Consider the following 21,363-nt stretch of genomic DNA (forward strand, 5'->3'; position numbering starts at 1 on the left):
TAAAAGAGCAAGTCTCAACTATATGCTACCTACAAGACATGCACTCTAAATATAAAGACACAAATAGTTCAAAAGTTAAAGTATGGAAAAATTATACCATGCTAACACCAGTAAAAAGAAGGCTCCTGTGGCTATATTAACATCAGACAAAATATATTTCAGAACAAAGAATATTGCCAGGATAAAGAAAGTCATTTCATAATGATACAAGGATCAATTCATCAGAAGAATATAACAAATATAACATTCCTAAATATTTCTGTTTCTACATCTAATAACAAAGCTTTAGAATACGTGAAACAAAAGTGATTGAATTGCAAGGGAGAAATCAACAAATCCACCACTTTAGTAGATATTAATACCTCTCTCTCAATAATTGATACAAGTAGTCAAAAAATCAGCAAAAACACAGTAGACAACACTATCAACCAACATGACATGGTTGACGTGAAACACTCTACTAAACAACAGCAGAACATATGTTCTTTTCAAGTGCACCTAGAACATTTACCAGAATAATTAATATCCTGGCTATAAAATAAGTCTCAGTAAATATAAAAGGATTCAAGTCATACAAAGTAAGTTCTTTGACCACAGTGGAATTTAATTAGGAATCAATAACAAGAAGATATCTGGAAAATCACTGGAACTGAAAAATCTGTAAAACACTTTGAAACTAAGTAACACACTTTTCAATTACCCAAGGATCAAAAAGAAAATGAGAATTAGAAAGTATTTTGAACTGAATGAAAATAAAAATACAACATATTAAAATTTGTGGGATGCCACTAAGCTGTACCTAGAGGAAAATTTATAATACCAAATTCCTGTAGTATCAGAAGAGAAGAAGGTGTCAAATCAATGACCTCAAATTTCACCTTAAAAAATTAGGGTAGAAAAAAAAATCAAGTAAAGCCCAAAGTAGAAGAAAGGGAATGTAGCCCAAAATGAAAATCAATTAAATAAAAAACAAAAAACTAGGGAAACAAATATAACCAAACACATATTCTTTGAGCTCGATAAAACTAAATCTCCAGTGATACTGATCAGGAAAAAGAGAAGACACAGATGACCATACGAGAAATGAGAAAGGTGATGCCAATAAAGATTCTACAGTTATTAAAAGGATAATAAGAGAATATTATGACATTATGCAAAAAAAATTGACAACTTAGATAAAAATGGACAAATTTCTTGAAAGACACAAACTACCCAAGCTTATTCAAGAAGAAATAATTAAAATAACCTAATATCTATTTTAAAACAATTTATAGTTTTAAAACTTTACCACAAAGAAATTCCAGGCCCAGATGGCTTCACCAATAAGTTCTATAAGACATTTATGAAAAAAAATTACTTCTACACAATCTCTTCTAGAAAAGGATAAAGAAGAAACTATATCCCATCTCATTTCATAAAGAGTGGACATACCCTGATACCAAAAGAGACAAGGACATTACAGGAAAAGAAAACTACAGACCAATAATCTTTACAAACATTGAGGCAAAAATTTGAAACATTATTTTAACAAATGGAATTCAAACTATATTAAAACATAAACATTATGACCAAATGTTTATTGTAAAAGTACAGGGGTGTTTAACATTAAAAAAGGAAAACCATATGATCATCTCACTAGATACATAAAAAGTATTTGATACGATTCAACATCATGGAAAAAAACCAACTTTTTGTTTGTTGATCTATTTTTTTTAGTCTCAATTTCATTTATTTTTCTCTGATCTTTATTGTTTCTTTTCTTCTACTAATTTTCAGTTTTTTTTTTCTTGCTTTCCTAGTTCCTTGAGATGCATTGTTAGATTGTTTACTTGAAGCTTTTCTACTTTTTTGATACAGGTATTTATTGCTATAAACTTCCCTTTTAGTACTGCTTTGTTTGTATCCCAGAGATTTTGTTGTGTTGTGTTTCCATTTCCATTTGTTTCAAGACATTTTTAAGTTTTCTTCTCAATTTCCTCACTGATCCATTGGTTGCTCTGAAGTGTGTTTCTTAATTTCCATGTGTTTGTGTATTTTCCTAGGTTCCTCTTATTGATTTCTGGTCACAAAAGTACTTGACATAATTACTTGAATGTGGTCACAAAAGTACTTGACATAATTTTTACTTTCTTGATATTTGTTTTGTGGCTTAAGAGAGAGTCTATTCAGGAAAATGTTCCATGTGCTGATGAAAAGAATGTATATTCTGCGGCAATTGGGTGAAATGTTCTGCACATGTCAGGCCCAGTTGGTCTAATGTGCAATTTAACTGTTTCCTTGTGATTTGTCTGGTTCATCTGTCTATTACTGAAAATAGGATGTTAAAGTGCCCTACTACTGTACTGCAGTCTATATCTGTTTAAATCTATTCATGTTTGCTTTATATACTTGGGAGCTTTGGTGTTGGGTGCACAGATATTTATAATTATTATACCTTCTTGCTGAATTGACCCTTTTATCATTATATAGTGACCTTATTTGTCTTTTTATAGTCATTGATTTGTAGTCTATTTTATCTGATATGAGTATAGCTATGCTTACTCTTTTTTTGTTTCCAGTTGAATGGAATATGTTTTTCCATCCCTTCACTTTCAGTCTGTGTGCCTTTATAGGTGAAGTGGGCTTCTTGTAGGCAGCATACAGCTGGATTTTGTTTCCTTATCCCTAAGCCACTCTATGCCTTTTGAGAATCGAGTCCATTTACATTCAGTATTATTATTGATAAGAAGAACTTATTTCTTGTTTTGGGGTTGTTTTATAACTCGTCTCTTCCTTTTGTCCTTTATTACTATATTCTTTTGTGGTTAAGTAATTTTCTTTGGTAGTATATTTTAATTCATTGCTTTTTATTTTTTGTGAATCTATTATAGATTTTTGCATTGTGGTTACACGAGGTTTACAAAAAATATCTTACAGCTATGACAAGTTATTTTAAAGAGATGGATACTTAAAGCATGAAGGAAAGAATAGAAAGAAAGAATCGAAACAAAGAAAAAATCTCTAGACTAGAACTCCATCCTTCCATATTTTGACTGTTAGTTTTCTCCATTTACATATTTTTATACAGCCTATCTTTTAGCAGATTGCTATAGCTACTACTGTTTTTGATAGAGTTTTCTTTTGGGATTCACACTAGAGTAATGAGTGGATTGTACACCACAATTACAATTCTGGGGTTTTCCATGTACTTAATTTTACCAGAGATTTTATACTTTCAAGTGTTTTCTTTTTGAACATTAGTGTTTTTCTCTTTCAGATTGAAGAACTCTCTTTAGCATTTCTTATAAGATAGGTCTGGTGGTGGTGAATTCTCTTAGCTTTTGTTTGGGAAAGATTTTATCTCTTCATATTTGAAATATAGCTTGGTTGGATACACTATTCTTGGATAGCAGGGTTTTAACACATTAAAAACATTGTCTCATTCCCTCCTGACCTACCTGGTTTCCACTGAGAAGTCTGTTGCTAGACATATTCTTTTCTCTTGCAGCTTTTAGGTTCTTCTCTTTGTCCTTGACCTCTGGAGAGCTTAATTATTATATGAGTGTTTTTCACTTCTCTGTGGCCTCAGGAATTCTCTCATCCTCATATTTGAGTTCTGAGATACTGCTGATGATAATGATAATCTTGGCACTGTGTATTTGTTTTTGTTTTCTGGGGTGGCTGGATAGGGACTGAAGACAGTTTGCTTCTAACCACCATTTTTAATAGGATTGTATTTTAACAGAAGCTTTAAACATTTTATTTTGTTCTAAACTGCTCATAATTTTAACATAGTAGGCACTGATGTAGTAGGATCTGATGAGGTGTTTTTAGACAGTAGAGCAAATGCTTAGGTATTCTCCACTGTTAAGTTGTAATAGGGCATGGGTGATTGATTTTAGGAAACATGGCATAAAGGGAGAGAAAATTTCCTTCATATCTGACCCTCAACTCTGATTTCTTTTAGCCATCTAGTGACTTCTGTCAACATATGCCTATTACTAGCATTTCAAATTCAGTATATTGTTCACGTAATAAATAAGGCAGGGTTATATTAATATAAATGAATAGATCATAACTCTGTTATTTTAGTCCTAATATCAACTTTCTTCCTGATCAATTTCTTTTTACATAGATACTAACAGTCATAAAAATGGATCAATGAAGTAAAAATTTATCTTTCTCCTTCTGTCTTGAACTCAAGAGCTACTAGAAGAAAACACATATATTAGATCCATCTAAATAATTCAACAACAATAAAAAGTGTCTTGAATAATTGAGTTGACCCTATTAGTAAAGATTACTTAGCACTGTTTACTCTGGCATCTTTGAAGAATTCACATTTTTTGTTTGGTTCTTTAGACTATTTTATCAATTTATTTTAATTGCTCAGAAGATGAAACAGTTATTTTTCAATGAACTGATTATTGTTTAGATAAAACAATGCATATAACTACAGATTGGAACTTTATTTTCTGCTGATTTATTGGTCCTACCCTGACAAAAGATATTAAGTAGTTCAAATAAAATACGTACCTGGCGGTAAATTGGCCAACTTCTTCAAGAATCATAGAAAAGTATTTTAAAGTTTTCTGAGTGTAGTTTGAGTGTGCTATAACTTTCTTTGAATCACCAAACAGAGAAAGGAAATAATCTTCTCCATCCCCAATCATGGGTGATTCATCCTGTTTCTTTGGAACCAAGAAGGGGCTGGCATCTTTCAAGTAAACCAAAGAAATAAGTAACCAGGAGAGAAGTAAATAAAATGACATTAAAAGGACCCAAAGCCATTATCTTTATTCTCTGCTTCTACAAAATTATATTTTTACATTTTAATATCACTATCACACTTAATAAGAAGAGTTAGAAGCTTTAAACAAAAATCCATAAAATAACCAGTAAGTGGATATTTATAGGGACATCTTCAATTCCTAGAGATTATTTCAGTTATCTTAAACAATAAATTATATCATTAGTATAATGACTATTTAACTGATTATTTAGTTGTACTAGAAGCATCATCAATTTTTAAATAGGAAAAACATTTGATTCTGTCAAATGTAGATATGTTACGTATAAATATAGCCTTATTCTACTTCATGTATGCTAAAATTCCCAAATGACCACGCATAAATTAAAACCTCATATGAATCCTTTCCTACAATGGTTAGTACTTTTGTCAGGTAAAGACAAAAACTTCCTCTATTTAATTAAAATACTTTATTAGAAAGATAAAGTAATGCTTAATCAGATTCTAGTGTCCTATTCGAAGTTTGCTCTTTTAAATCCTCACTACTTTGATTCAAATACAAAATAGGTTTCATAATTTTAAATATAAAGAGCCATTCTGGACAAATCTAATAATACATCCGCAAAGAGAGAGTTACACTACAAAGACGCATCGTGATGAAGTGGAAAGAACAATGAGTCTTGCATTTAGACAGACTTGTAATTATAATTCAGTTCTGCCATTTACTAAGCCAAATGATGTAAATTTTCCACGTTTCCATTTTCCTGAACATAAAATAAAGATATCACTACCTTGTGTAACGAGATAAGAGAGCTGAAGATCATGTAGGTGTCTAGCATAATATTTAATATTTATCTGCTAGTAAATGATAGCTATTATTACAGTACAGAGTTTTGGTTAACGTGACTCTCGGTCCAAAATCCTCAAAGGATTAAGACAATCTAGAGTTTGAATCTTACATCTTTAGCAAAACCAAAATAAGTGAAGGATACAAAGGAATAAAATCATCGTTCTTAAAGAAGATTCCTCAAAGTATTTTGTTGAGAAAAAAAGAAACATTTGGAATTACATTAATTCATTCTCAGTTGAGTACTTCCTTAATCCTTAAATTCCTTTGAGAAAGGATAATATATAGCATCTTTCTTAATAGCTCATCTCGAGAAATAAAGGCCTTGCTAATTCAAGAGAAAAGAAGACACATTAACTTTGGTCCCAGTTGTTATTTTGTCTAGAACAAACGATGGCAATGAACCAAGTGCAACAAATCTCAGTGAACCTAGACATCTACCTAGAGAAGTGGAATCTACAGTAATGGAAGGAGAAGACTACATCCCAATTCAGCTCCCATACTGTAAGGAGAAGCCACCGTATTTCATTTTTTTGCCCCATTGCAAGGAGCCAAAGTTTAGCCCAAATATAGAACATATGCCATGATGATATAATGATGAATGACAGAAAATCTTTTCTTCCCAGATCTAAAATATGTATTTGCATTTTCAGTATGTGGGTTTTGGTCATCCTAAAGGTCAGTGTAAACTTAGGAGGTTTCTTGGGAAATTTTATATTTGTCATACAACAAAGGAAACATAGGGAATATGACCATAATGGCAGGAGAAAAAAACCTTATATAACTTGATGGCAGGAGAAAAAAACCCTATATAACCTGCATCAAAGATTTTTAAAAAATATCAGAAACAAAATGAAATATAGATGAGGGGCAGCCAGGCTGTAAATGAGTACAGAATGGTAGAGGATAATGGAGGCATCGGATAGTCACTGGACTATTTGTGCTACCAGTTTTGAAACTTGTTAGTTGATTGGCAATTGAAACACAAACTCCAAATCTATGAACAACTAATGTTTATTGAGTGTTTATTATGTGCTAGGTAATTTTCATAAAATTTAATCCTTAGGATAGCCCTGTGACATTTCTATTTTAATCTCCATTTTGCAGTGGTGGAAAATGAGATGCTGAGATGTTAAGTACTCTACCTGATGCCTAACATTGTAGAAAAACAGTAGGGCCTGTGTTTTAAAGGATGATAGTGTTTTCAGTAAACCACAAAACATACCCTCAAAGTTCCCTAAACATGGTGAGAAACAAACACCCTAGAGAATGAGTATTGCTGAGCACATTGTTGATAACAGTCAAAACTTTACTTTTTCTGATCATAGTACTGTTTTCATTTTCCTCTCCTTCAAGTTCTCCTTATTGTTTTACCACTTTCTCTCCATTATTTTATACCTACTTTATGTTACATCTTTGTCTCATCTACCTGTCTATTCCTTACTTAAGCCATACATCTCCTAAAGGCACAAAGTACACAAGATATGGCTTAAATCTTCTGGCAGTGTTCAGAGAAAGGGCAGTTAATGCTATACATTGGAATTTTTAATTCTCTAGCAATTCTAATGTATGTTAGCAGTCAACTCATGAACCATCATGATAACTCAAGATATCTTAATTACAAGGATGATATATTTGGCACATGCATGTATGTGGCCTGAATTTAACACCCCAGTTCTAGGATCAGTGATGACCATAGTTAAGTTACTTTTCATAAGATGCTAAGAAGTTAGCATTTTGGGGGACTAATAATAAAACATCATTCTGGCTGAGAGTCATATATGCAATCTATTGAAATAGATGCTTTAAAAGTACTCTAAAAATATGGGGTTCATATTTTGCTTACCCAAACTGTTTTCCACTCGGGAAAAGCTACCTGCAGTAGCTTTAGAAGTCAATTGTCCAGTTGTTGATATAGTTACTCCACTAATCTGAGGACTAGACAGATGATAACCAAGAGGCATTCCACTGGATAATGAAGATGACAATGGCAGTGTTGTGGCAACCGAACCCATCATCTTTGGAGAAAAATGTACCAAAGAATATACTGGGGGAGTTCCAAGTTTGTCTTCTCTTCTGTGTACAAAAAATATAATAAACAAAACAAATAAATAAGAAAGTAAAACTGGCTGTTAATAAAAGAAGCATGGGCTATCATTATTACCCAGAATTCTGCTTTTCAAAGGTAATATGCATCCAACACAAGCATAATAGCATCTTGTATTTCTAGTTCTAACAATCTAAATAAAACACTTTATTATCAATTTATTATATGCTTTAAAATATTTGAAAATTAACAAATTTCTATTGTAGATGGTTCTGAAAATGTGTAAGTAGAAAAAAGATAATACTAATCATTACAATACCACCACCAAGACATTTTACCATCTCCTTCCAGGCTTTTAAATGTAGTTTTTTTACTCTAAGTTGAGACTTTATAAGCCATTTATACCTCCACTTTGTTCATTTATCATATTTCCCATTTCCATTACCATAAAATCATGATTATAATTCTGGTTTAATATATCATTGTTTCCTTTATGCTTTTCCTTTAATTCCTGTTGCTGCTTAACTAACTTTTCTATATTAAGATTGTTTAGTGAATGTCTGCCTTAAATAAACTGTACATGTTTGTGTGTGTGTATGTGTATTGGAGGGAATGACAGAAAAGAGAGAGAAAAAAGATCATTTTCACGTACTATTTTTAGTACGTACTAAGTGAATCTTACCATGAACAAAGATTTCCTTTCTTTTTTATAACTATAAAAGCATTTGTTAACTAGTGCACAATCATTGAACAAGGTTCATAAGCTTCAGTACAATTATTTTACAAGTTAAACAACACTTCATTGACATGAATCCTGAAAAGACTTAGGACATTTCATTTTATGAGTCACATTGAGGCTCTTCCCAGTGACCTCAAAGCAATTTTTGAGGGTGCATGTATGTATGCATGCGTGTTCAGTGCTTAAATTGTGAACAAAGTCCTTGAATCCAAATCCCTTATTTCTCTGAAAAATGAGACAAATGGCCAGTTCAACCATCCCCTTTCTGGTGTCCACATATCTATCCACTATAAGTCAGGAACTAATTATTTTGCCTCCATGAATTATCTCTGTTTTGATCTATTTCCCGGAACTCTTATAAAGTTATTTTAGCCAACCTCTACATGTTTTTCTTTCAGGTCCTTATAGGAGAATGAGGGCCTGGAGTTTCCTACTCTGCCATCTTGCTGCTGTCACCCTCAATATCTCTTTGTTTACCAAGAGGTATTCACATTTTGTTCTACAATGTGAAAGTTCCTTTATCAGAAATCTTATACCTGCAGAGTTTTGTATTCAAAGCTAGACTGCTCTTAATGTGCCTCTCAGAAGGCACAGACATCTCAGGCAAATTTTTAAAATAATTAAATGGCATTGGCTTTGAAAATGTCATGATTACTAGGCTTTGAAAATGTCATTATTACTAGTTAATAAGCACGTGCACTTAACATCCTGCTGACACTCCAAGAACTCATATTTGTCAGAAAAGCTCTAACCTATGAAGATACACTATTGAGTATGACTGTAGAGGAAGTGGGAAGGAGACTTTAGAGGTAAATTGTCAGATTAAAGATATTTCATCTTTGTTCAACATGAGACAGGATTGTAAGACAGGACTTCTCCCTGACATTGACTACAACAGCAGAGAAATGCTTTTCTCTTTCAACATTCCTTACATCTGGGCTTCATAATAGACTGGCTATTCTTTTCAGCATGTTCATTTTATAAGATCTCAATTTTTTTTCCTCTAGTAAAACAATAGCACTTTAAAATAAATTTAATTCTACAAAAGATTCCCAAGAAGCCCTAACAAAATCTTTGCAATCACAGAAACCTGTCCTGGAGCTATAAGGTATTCTTATTTTGGTAGGTGAATAAGAAATTTTCTTTTCTTTTCTTTTCTTTTTTTTTTTTATGAGACAGGGTCTGCTGTCATCCAGACTGGAGTACAGTAGTATAATCATAGTTCACTGCAACCACCAACTCCTGGGTTCAAGTGATCCTCCCACCTCAGCCTCCCATGTGCTGAGACTACAGGCGCATGGCACCATGCCTGCTAATTTTGAAAAAAAGTTGTGTAGACATGTGGTGTTGCTATGTCGCCCAGGCTAGTCTCTAATACTCCTGGCCCCAAGTGATTCTTTTGCCTTGGCCTCCCAAATTGCTGGAATTACAGGCATGAGCCACTATGCCTGGCCAAATAAGAAATTTCTAATGGCTGCACACATCTTTGGAAGAGCTGAGACATTTCAGGAACAAACTCATGTGATACAACCCATCATCTGAACCTTCCACTTGCCTACCTATTAGTCTTCTTTTGGAAGATGAGAGATTTTTCTCAGTGCTTAGTTAACTTTTCCTTAAGCATAAGTAATTTTCTAAGCCCCTTCTTGGTATCTCACTCCTTCTGTAATTGATTAACATTAAACCAGGGGCAGTTACAAAAGCTTAAGTCTAGCATTTCAATGTTACTTTGGGAGATGCTGCATTGATCATATTGATGGCAATCATTTCTCAGAGGACCTCTAAGAACAAATATTTAAAAATGGACTTGGACCTGAACAATCAACATAGGACTTTTAGGTCCAAAGTAACAATAGCATTAAATTATGTATACTCAGTAAGTCAATTTTAAAGAAAACATTGGAAAACCAATGGTAATGCTTTAGTTGATGAATGATTTATATTAAATGTAAAAACAGTGATTATAATTTTATATAACATTCTCACAGACATTTCTAGAACCAATATTCTGGTAATTTTTTTTTTGTCCTCAGTTCTGTAAAATAGTTCTAGAAAGAAACTATTTCTGTAAATTGCCTTAACATATTAAATGGGAACTTTGGAATCTCAGCTAGGTCTTATACTATGGAGATCTGTCCAGGTGGATTTTTATACTTCTCAAGGACCAGAACCTTATAAAACAGTAGTTGTGGAACTAGTTGTATGCTACAGTCCTTTATTTCTAGAAACTTTGTGAGATGTATTCTAATTCTAACTGGTTCATAAGGTATTAAAACAAAAGCGGTCAAGCATGCCATCATTCCTCCTTTATAACTCAGCTCTAACTCTGCTTTCATCACATCTATGCAGGCTCACTGTTCTTGTTTCTCCATCTTATCTTCCTGTTCATAGCCTTTATTCTGCATTTGCCTCCAGAGCTTCCTGAATGTCTTGTGTATCTTTCATCTTGGCTAGAAGAGAAGTCTCTTTTCTTTCCTAGGAAAGCAGATCATGACATCAGACAATGAATATCGCTGAGGTTCAAGGCAGATTTTTCTTTCCAAAGTGACCTCACCTGTTAATCCAACTACCTTCAAGCTTCAACCAAGTTTAATAATTTCTTTACCAAACTAGTACGAGAACCAGAATTCTCATGAGGATATGTAAGTACCAACATAGCCAATCCTGATCTTGGCTAAGGATATCAGACAAACCACGGTGAAGGTGTGTAGCATTTACTGGAAGCAGCTTGAGAGACAGGGCAGTAACTTTGCAAAGAGACCTTTATGACTACAATTGTTGCATCTGGCCAACACTGACTCTTAGAACTATGAGGTAATGTCTCCATAGTAACCAAGTTCCAGTTTCTGAACAATTACTATGTTGATGCTGTACCTTCTTTGCAGTTTGCAGACATTAAATAAAGTAATTTGCTCTTAGGAGAGCCATATCTTCTACCAGACTTTGCCACCAAAGTTATTGATATCTTGTTTTGTATTTCTAAGACTCAAGGCCAGTATGTACATACTGGGGAAATTAATCACAACTCTTTTCTTCTTTTTTTTTTTCCTTCTCTCTCTTTGTTGACAAATACTTTGAGCACATGAAAACAGCTAGGCAGCAAGAATAGAAACCATAAAACTTCAATGCAAAAAGAAGCCTATTGGTAGAAATAGTAAAATCAAAGCCAGAACACCTAAATTCTTTGCCTAGTTTTGCCAGCAGTATGATTTAGAAGAAATCACTTAATTCAGTTTCTACTCTGTGTAAAACACTCACACTTAATGTTTCATGATAATGATAGTATGACAATAAAATTAACAAATATGAAAGTACATGATTATATACAGTAATAAGATATATAAATGATGATTACTGGATGAGTGAGTTTATTAAAAATAGTTAATAAGATTCTGCTATTTCTTAAAAACTGGCTAGGTACCATGAATAATACCTGCTTTCAGAAATAATACTAAAATATCTTCTAACATAGATTCAAAAATGTTTTTTAAAGATAATAAAGTAACTGTTTTAAAAAGTCGAAAAGAAAAAGTCAAGACGTATAACACATAAGGTAAGTTAAAGGGAAGTAAACGTTTGACTGTATTTCCTCCTTCTCAGAGATGTAGCAAAATTCCTTATGAACATTATGGGCCAATTATGTAAATACAGCATTAGAAGATTTATAAATTTCTACTTACTCTTAGTAAGGAATTAAAAATGGGCTTGTCATTTCTTGTCACTCTCCCAGTCTCCCTACCTGTACCAGTCTGGATGATTTTCTAGCTATTAAAACTTTCTCTACTTGAACTGCATATATTAGCATAGAGTCATTGTGACCTCATTGGTTTTACCAGAGAGCCTGCTCATATTTTCCAGCATCTTTTGGAGAAATAAAATTCTGTCAGCTGAGACAAAACTTCTGAAGGCTTTAAATTTGTGAGTGTTTCAATATTCATTCCCCATACCAGACATTTTTCTTTCTATTATTTTTTTATTATACTTTAAGTTCTAGGGTACATGTGCACAACGTGCAGGTTTGTTACATATGTATACATGTGCCATGTTGTTGTGCTGCACCCATTAACTCATCATTCACGTTAGGTATATCTCCTAATGCTATCCCTTCCCCCTTCCCCCACCCCACAACAGGCCCCAGTGCGTGATGTTCCCCACCCTGTGTCCAGGTGTTCTCATTGCTCAATTCCCACCATGAGTGAGAACATGCAGTGTTTGGTTTTCTGTTCTTGCGATAGTTTGCTGAGAATGATGGTTTCCATCTTCATCCATGTCCCTACAAAGGACACAAACTCATCCTTTTTTATGGCTGCATAGTATTCCATGGTGTATATGTGCCACATTTTCTTAATCTAGTCTATCACTGATGGACATTTGGGTTGGTTCCAAGTCTTTGTTGTTATGATGATGCCACAAGAAACATACGTTTGCATGTGTCTTTATAGCAGCAGGATTTATAATCCTTTGGGTATATACTCAGTAATGGGATCACTGGGTCAAATGGTATTTCTAGTTCTAGATCCTTGAGGAATCGCCACACTGTCTTCCATAATGGTTGAACTACTTTACACTCACACTTCCATCAATAGTATAAAAGCATTCCTATTTCTCAACATCCTCTCCAGCATCTGTTGTTTCCAGACTTTTTAATGATCGTCATTCTAACTGGTGTGAGATGGTATCTCATTGTGGTTTTGATTTGCATTTCTCTAATGCCCAGTGATGATGAGCATATTTTCATGTGTCTGTTGGCTGCATAAATGTCTTCTTTTGAGAAGTGTCTGTTCATATCCTTTGCCCACTTTTTGATAGGGTTGTTTGATTTTTTCTTGTGAATTTGTTTAAATTCTTTGTAGGTTCTGGATATTAGCCCTTTGTTCAATGAGTAGATTGCAAAACTTTTCTCTCACACTGTAGGTTGCCTGTTCACTCTGATGGTAGTTTCTTTTGCTGTGCAAAAGCTCTTTAGTTTAATTAGATCCCATTTGTCTATTTTGGCTTTTGTTGCCATTGCTTTTGGTGTTTTAGTCATGAAGTCCTTGCCCATGCCTATGTCCTCAATGGTATTGCCTCGGTTTCCTTCTAGGGTTTTTATGGTCTTAGGTCTAACATTTAAGTCTTTAATCCACCTTGAATTAATTTCTGTATAAGGTGTAAGGAAGGGATCCAGTTTCAGCTTCCTACATATGGCTAGCCAGTTTTCCCAGTACCATTTATTAAACAGGAAATCCTTTCCCCATTTCTTGTTTTTCTCAAGTTTGTCAAAGATCAGATGGTTGTAGATGTGTGGTATTATTTCTGAGGGCTCTGTTCTGTTCCATTGGTCTATATCTCTGTTTTGGTACCAGTACCATGCTGTTTTGGTTACTGTAGCCTTGTAGTATAAAGTCAGGTAGCATGATGCCTCCAGCTTTGTTCTTTCGGCTTAGGATTGTCTTGGCAATGCGGCCTCTTTTTTGGTTCCACATGAACTTTAAAGTAGTTTTTTTCCAATTCTGTGAAAAAAGTCATTGGTAGCTTGATGGGGATGGCATTGAATTTATAAATTACCTTGGGCAATACGGTCATTTTCACGATATTGATTCTTCCTATCCATGAGCATGGAATATTCTTCCATTTGTTTGTGTCCTCTTTTATTTTGTTGAGCAGTGGTTTGTAGTTCTCCTTGAAGAGGTCCTTCACATCCCTTGTAAGTTGGATTCTTAGGTATTTTATTCTCTTTGAAGCAATTGTGAATGGGAGCTCACTCATGATTTGGCTCTTTGTCTGTTATCAGTGAATAAGAATGCTTGTGATTTTTGCACATTGATTTTGTATCCAGAGACTTTGCTGAAGGTGCTTATCAGCTGAAGGAGATTTTGGTCTGAGACGATGGGGTTTTCTAAATATACAATCATGTCATCTGCAAACATTGACAATTTGACTTCCTCTTTTCCTAATTGAATACCCTTTATTTCTTTCTCTTGCCTGATTGCCCTGGCCAGAACATCCAACACACGTTGAATAGGAGTGGTGAGAGAAGGCATCCCTGTCTTGTGCCAGTTTTCAAGGGGTATGCTTCTAGTTTTTGCCCATTTAGTATGATATTGGTTGCGGGTTTGTCATAAACAGCTCTTATAATTTTGAGATACATTCCATCAATACCGAATTTATTGAGAGTTTTTAGCATGAAGGGCTGTTGAATTTTGTCGAAGGCCTTTTCTGCATCTATTGAGATAATCATGTGGTTTTAGTGTTTGGTTCTGTTTATATGCTGAATTACGTTTATTGATTTGCATATATTGAACTAGCCCTGTATCCCAGGGATGAAGCCCATTTGATCATGGTGGATAAGCTTGTTGATGTGCTGCTGGATTCGGTTTGCCAGTATTTTATTGAGGATTTTTGCATCGATGTTCATCAGGGATATTGGTCTAAAAATCTCTTTTTTTGTGTGTCTCTGCCAGGCTTTGGTATCAGGATGATGTTGTCCTCGTAAAATGAGTTAGGGAGGATACCCTCTTTTTCTTTTGATTGGAATAGTTTCAGAAGGAATGGTACCAGCTCCTCCTTGTACCTCTGGTAGAATTCGACTGTGAATCCGTCTGGTCCTGGACTTTTTTTGGTTGGCAGGCTATTAATTATTGCCTCAATTTCAGAGCCTGTTATTGGTCTATTCAGGGATTCAACATCTTCCTGGTTTAATCTTGGGAGAGTGTATGTGTCCAAGAATTTATCCATTTCTTCTAGGTTCCAGGAATTTATCCATTTATTCTAGGTTTTCTAGTTTATTTGCATAGAGGTGTTTACAGCATTCTCTGATGGTAGTTTGTATTTCTGTGGGATCGATGGTGATATCCCCTTTGTCATCTTTATTGCGTCTATTTGATTCTTCTCTCTTTTCTTCTTTATTAGTCTTGCTAGTGGTCTATCAATTTTGTTGATCTTTTCCAAAAACCAGCTTCTGGATTCATTGATTTTTTTGTAGGATTTTTTGTGTCTCTATCTCCTTCAGTTCTGCTCTGATCTTACTTATTTCTTGCCTTCGGTTAGCTTTTGAATGTGTTTGCTCTTGCTTCTCTAGTTCTTTTAATTGTGATGTTAGGGTGTCAATATTAGATCTTTCTTGTTTTCTCTTGTGGGCATTTAGTGCTATAAATTTCCCTTTACAAACTGCTTTAAATGTGTCCCAGAGATTCTGGTATGTTGTATCTTTGTTCTCATTGGTTTCAAAGAACATCTTTATTTCTGCCTTCATTTTGTTATGTACCCAGTAGTCATTCAGGAGTAGGTTGTTCTGTTTCCATGTAGTTGAGTGGTTTTGGTTGAGTTTCTTAATCCTGAGTTCGAGTTTGGTTGCACTGTGATCTGAGAGACAGTTTGTTACAATTTCTGTTCTTTTACATTTGCTGAGGAGGGCTTTACTTCCAACTATGAGATCAATTTTGGAATAAGTGGGATGTGGTGCTGAGAAGAATGTATATTCTGTTGATTTGGGATGGAGAGTTCTGTAGATGTCTATTAGGTCCTTTTGGTGCAGAGCTGAGTTCAATTCCTGGATATCCTTGTTAACTTTCTGTCTCGTTGATCTGTCTAATGTTGACAGTGGGATGTTAAAGTCTTCCATTACTATTGTGTGGGAGTCTAAGTCTCTTTGTAAGTCTCTAAGGACTTGCTTTATGAATCTGGGTGCTCCTGTATGGGGTGCATATATATCTAGGATAGTTAGCTCTTCTTGTTGAATTGATCCCTTTACCATTATGTAATGGCCTTGTCTCTTTGGATCTTTGATGGTTTAAAGTCTGTTTTGTCAGACACTAGGATTGCAACCCCTGCCTTTTTTTGTTTTCCATTTGCTTGGTAGATCTTCCTTCATCCCTTTATATTGAGCCTATGTGTGTCTCCGCATGTGAGATGGGTCTTCTGAATACAGCACACTAATGGGTCTTGACTCTTTATCCAATTTGCCAGTCTGTGTCTTTCAGTTGGACCATTTAGCCCATTTACATTGAAGGTTAATATTGTTATGTGTGAATTTGATCCTGTCATTATGATGTTAGCTGGCTATTTTGCTTGTTAGTTGATGCAGTTTCTTCCTAGCATCGATGGTCTTTAAATTTTGACATGTTTTCATAGTGGCTGGTAGTAGTTATTCCTTTCCATGTTTAGTGCTTCCTTTAGGAGCTCCTGTAGGGCAGGTCTATTGGTGACAAAATCTCTCAGCATTTGCTTGTCTGTAAAGGATTTTATTTCTCCTTCACTTATGAAGCTTTGTTTGGCTGGATATGAAATTCTGGGTTGAAAAGTCTTTTCTTTAAGGATGTTGAATATTGGCCCCCACTCTCTTCTGGCTTGTAGAGATTTTGCTGAGAGACCCACTGTTAGTCTAATGGGCTTTCCTTTGTGGGTAACCCGACGTTTCTCTCTGGCTGCCCTTAACATTTTCTCCTTCATTTCAACTTTGGTGAATCTGACAATTATGTATCTTGGAGTTGCTCTTCTCGAGGAATATCTTTGTGGCATTCTCTGTATTTCCTGAATTTGAATGTTGGCCTGCCTTGCTAGGTTGGGGAAGTTCTCCTGGATAATATCCTGCAGAGTGTTTTCCAACCTGGTTCCATTCTCCCCATCACTTTCAGGTACACCAATCAGACGTAGATTTGTTTTTTTTTACATAGTCCCATATTTCTTTGAGGCTTTGTTCATTTCTTTTTACTCTTTTTTCTCTAAACTTCTCTTCTCACTTTGTTTCATTCATTTGATCTTCAATCACTGATACCCTTTCTACCAGTTGATCGAATTGGTTACTGAAGCTTGTGCATTCGTCACGTAGTTCTCGTGCCATGGTTTTCAGCTCCATCAGGTCATTTAAGGACTTCTCTACATTGGTTATTCTAGTTAGCCATTTGTCTAATCTTTTTTCAAGGTTTTTAGCTTCTTTATGATGGAGTCGAACTTCCTCCTTTGGCTCAGAGAAGTTTGATCGTCTGAAGCTTTCTCTCAACTTGTCAAAGTCATTCTCCATCCAGCTTTGTTCCGTTGCTGGTGAGGAGCACTGCATTCCTTTCGAAGGAGAGAGGTGCTCTGATTTTTAGAATTTTCAGCTTTTCTGCTCTGTTTTTTTCCCCATCTTTGTGGTTTTATCTACCTTTGGTCTTTGATGATGGTGACGTACAGATGGGGTCTTGGTGTGGTTGTCCTTTCTGTTTGTTAGTTTTCCTTCTAACAGTTAGGACCCTCAGTTAGAGTTTGCTGGAGACCCACTCCAGACCCTGTTTGCCTGGATATCAGCAGCAGAGGCTGCAGAAGAGTGAATATTCCTGAACAGCAGATGTTGCTGCCTGATCGTTTCTCTGGAAGCTTCGTCTCAGAGAGGTACCCGGCCATGGGAGGTGTCAAGTCTGCTCCTACTCAGGGGTGCCTCCCAGTTAGGCTCCCCAGGGGTCAGGGACCCACTTGAGGAGGCAGTCTGTTCGTTCTCAGATCTCAAACTACGTTCTGGGAGAACCACTACTCTCTTCAAAGCTGTCAGACAGGGACATTTAAGTCTGCAGAGGTTTCTGCTGCCTTTTGTTTGGCTATGCCCTGCCCCCAGAGGTGGAGTCTACAGAGGCACACAAGCCTCCTTGAGCTGGTGGGCTCCACCCATTTCAAGCTTCCTATCTGCTTTGTTTACCTACTCAAGCCTCCGCAATGGCAATCACCCATCCCCCAGCCTGGCTGCTGCCTTGCAGTTAGATCTCAGACTGCTGTGCTAGCAATGAGCGAGGCTCCATGGGCGTGGGACCCTCTGAGCCAGGCACTGGATATAATCTCCTGGTGTGCCATTTGCTAAGACCCTTGGAAAAGTGTATTAGAGTGGGAGTGACCCGATTTTCCAGGTGCTGTCTGTCACGGTTTCCCTTGGCTTGGAAAGGGAATTCCCTTCCCCCTTGTGCTTCCTGGGTGAGGCGATGCCTTGCCCTGCTTTGGCTCTCGCTTGGTGGGCTGCGCCCACTGTCCTGCACCCACTGTCCAACACGCCCCAGTGAGATGAACCCGGTACCTCAGTGGCAAATGCAGAAATCACCCGTCTTCTGCATTGTTCACGCTGGGAGCTGTAGCCTGGAGCTGTTCCTATTCGGCCATCTTGGAACCACCCCTCACTAGACATTTTTCTTATTTCCTTTTCTTAAATTACCACATATATGCAATGAAAACCAATTTCCTCTTTTGTTGTTGCTTAAACTAATTTAGTGGTTTTCAACAGGGGACAAAGTGAACCATAGAGAGCATTTTGTAAACATAAGAGGATGTTGATAGTAGTCACAAAGATTTGGGTAGGGTATTAGTGGCATTTGGTAGACAGAACCAAGAGATGCTAGACTTTCCACAAAGTGGCAGATAATCCTACTTAGTAAATAATGTTCCCACATGACACATGCTTTTCTAGGCATTCATGCAGGTGAAAAATAGATTATAATTATCTGGCCAGGTGCAGTGGTTCCTACCTATAATCCCTGCACTTTGGGAGGCCAAAGGGAGTGAATTACTTGAGGTCAGGAGTTAAAGATCAGCCTGGTCAACATGATGAAACCCCATCTCTACTAAAATAAATACAAAAATTAGCTGGGCCTGGTGGCAGGTGCCTGTAATCCCAGCTACTCTGGAGGTTGAGGCAGGAGAATCACTTGAACCGGGGAGGTGGAGTTGCAGTGAGCTGAGATCGTGCCACTGCATTCCAGCTTGGGTGACAGAACCAGACTCTGTCCCAGAAAAAAAAAAAAAAAAAGATTAGAATTGTATGAGCCTATAGCCTAGCTCTATATTTCATATAAATGCAAAATATTTTTGCAGTTTTAATATATACCAAAGTCTTTAGGATGTAACTATTTATTGTTTAAATTCAGGAAAGATTGTATATTGATTTGTTCAGACGTTTTCAAGAGTTGTTTATCAGTTTGGAAAAAATTACATCACCAATAGCAATAAAACTTGGTCGTATTCATGTGGCTGATATAACTTATTGGACAGAGAATAACAGTAGCAATAATACCATCAGTAGCAACAAAATCAGCCTGAATCTGATGAATCCTCTTCTTCACATGTAATACAGGAAACAGAAGAGCACATTAGCCAATCAATTAAGAGGTTTAAAAGACATTTTTGTAATTTGTGGATATAACATATCCTAATTCAAGCAAACTGTAGATATTTATAAGACATTAGAAACTTAGGCACATGGGACTTAATGATATTAAGGAATAATTGGTAAATATTTTAGTTGTGATATGGTATCATGATTATATTTTTTGAAAAGAGTTCTTATCTTTTAGTGATACATACTAAAACATTTATAGATAAAATGATATGATGTCCTCTGTTTCTAATTAATACAGACAGTAGGAAGCAGATGAGAATGTAGATGAAAAAAATTGGGCCATGACTTGTAATTATTGAAGCTGAGTAATACTTATATGAAGATACATTATAGATTATGATTATTTTTGGCTGTAAATATCTGAAGTTCTCCATAGCAAAAAGACTAAAATACAAGGCTCAGTTTGGGATGCACAGACTCAAATGGTAATGGTGTCAACATGGTTGTCTCTGCTTAGGAAGGAGAGGGTCGGTAAGAACTGAAAGGAAGGAGCAGAAACACTGCCTGAGGTGCAATAATTTTTTTTTTTTTGAGATGGATGTCACTCTGTCATCCAGGCTGGAGTGCAATGGTGCAATCTCAGCTCACTGCAACCTCTGCCTCCCAGGTTCAAGTGATTCTACTGCCTCAGCCTCGCAGGTAGCTAGGACTACAGGCATGTACCACCATGCCCGGCTAATTTTTGTATTTTTAGTAGAGATGAGGTTTCACCATGTTGGCCAGGCTGGTCTTGAACTCCTGACCTCAAGCGATTTGTCTGCTTCGGCCTTCCAAAGTGTTGGGATTACAATTGTAAGTAATTGTGCCAGTGCAATAGTCTTTACACAGTTCTTTTACCACAGCTCTAGAAGATGGGAATTTCCCCATTTTCCAAATGAGGAAGTGGAAGTTCCAAGAGATGAAATACCTCTTCCAAGGTTATACAAGCCAGTAAATGGCAGAGCCAAGATTTAGTCTCATCCATCCATTAGAGAGACCTCCTCACTATACTCGCTGTTTCTCCTTTACTCTTATCCTATATCTTCCTTTTTCTGTGGTATTTGCCTAAAGGCTTGTCCATTCCTGAACCAGCTTTATCCTGCTCTTTCTGGTCTGGTCTCAGATCATCTCAAATCACTCTCTCCTCTGTCTTGTTGACTCTCTGTCAATTCTCTTTGCCTTTGCCCCGTGTTGGGAAAATACCAGAATTTTGCTGGGGAATTGAAGCCCCATAAGAGTAGACATGGGTCAAAATAGGGTAATGAAAACTGAGTTTCATGTTGTGAGATTTCTACCTTAAGAAAAAATTAAAAGTGGCAAAATCCCACATTCTTAAATTTAAAAAACAGACAAAATATTACATATACACAATTTTTAAAGAGTTGAAGAACACAAAGAACTGGCTTTATATATTTTAGTTCTCTGCCTCCACATGTGGAGAAGATTTGCACAGCAAGAGATTTTATTTAATTGGTAATACAAATAAAATGTCTTGCGTGAATGAAGGCAGCATATATAAAGATAATTTTCTTCCCTTCTCAGGCCATGGGTAATATGTAGTTGAGTAATCATCAGTTCAGAATTACAGTTTTAAACACTATGTCATGTTCCATTATCTAAGATTAAAAGAGTTTGGAATGCAATTGTAGGAATTCAATTTCATATTTACACCCACATAAAAATAGTATAAATTCCTATTATAAAGCCTTTTGCTAGTCCAAAAATGTACTCAGTCAATTCATTTCTTTTACACAGATCCACGTGTGATAATAGCCTCAGACACAGATGCTATTATTTTACCTTGAAGTTAGAGTCACATTAAGGTCCTACTGGGGTATTTAAAGAGAGGCTAGAGGACATGTACTGGAAGTTTCAAGTTTCAGACAGTTTATTCAAAGTAATCTTC

At 35.8% G+C, this 21,363-nt stretch overlaps 1 protein-coding gene across 1 annotated transcript in view; it reads right to left on the reverse strand.

The window, feature by feature from the left end:
* The window catches only part of LMNTD1 (lamin tail domain containing 1), a 136,589-nt gene extending 125,782 nt beyond the window's left edge, over positions 1–10,807 (reverse strand). Inside the window, 4 exon segments of the mRNA XM_030939377.1 lie at positions 4,516–4,696; positions 7,423–7,652; positions 10,718–10,767; positions 10,769–10,807. Of these exon segments, the coding sequence (XP_030795237.1) occupies positions 4,516–4,696; positions 7,423–7,652; positions 10,718–10,767; positions 10,769–10,807 (500 nt within the window).
* Positions 10,808–21,363: the final 10,556 nt, after the last annotated feature.

Source organism: Rhinopithecus roxellana, chromosome 10 (assembly GCF_007565055.1).
Source record: "Rhinopithecus roxellana isolate Shanxi Qingling chromosome 10, ASM756505v1, whole genome shotgun sequence".
Classification (NCBI taxonomy): domain Eukaryota; kingdom Metazoa; phylum Chordata; class Mammalia; order Primates; family Cercopithecidae; genus Rhinopithecus; species Rhinopithecus roxellana.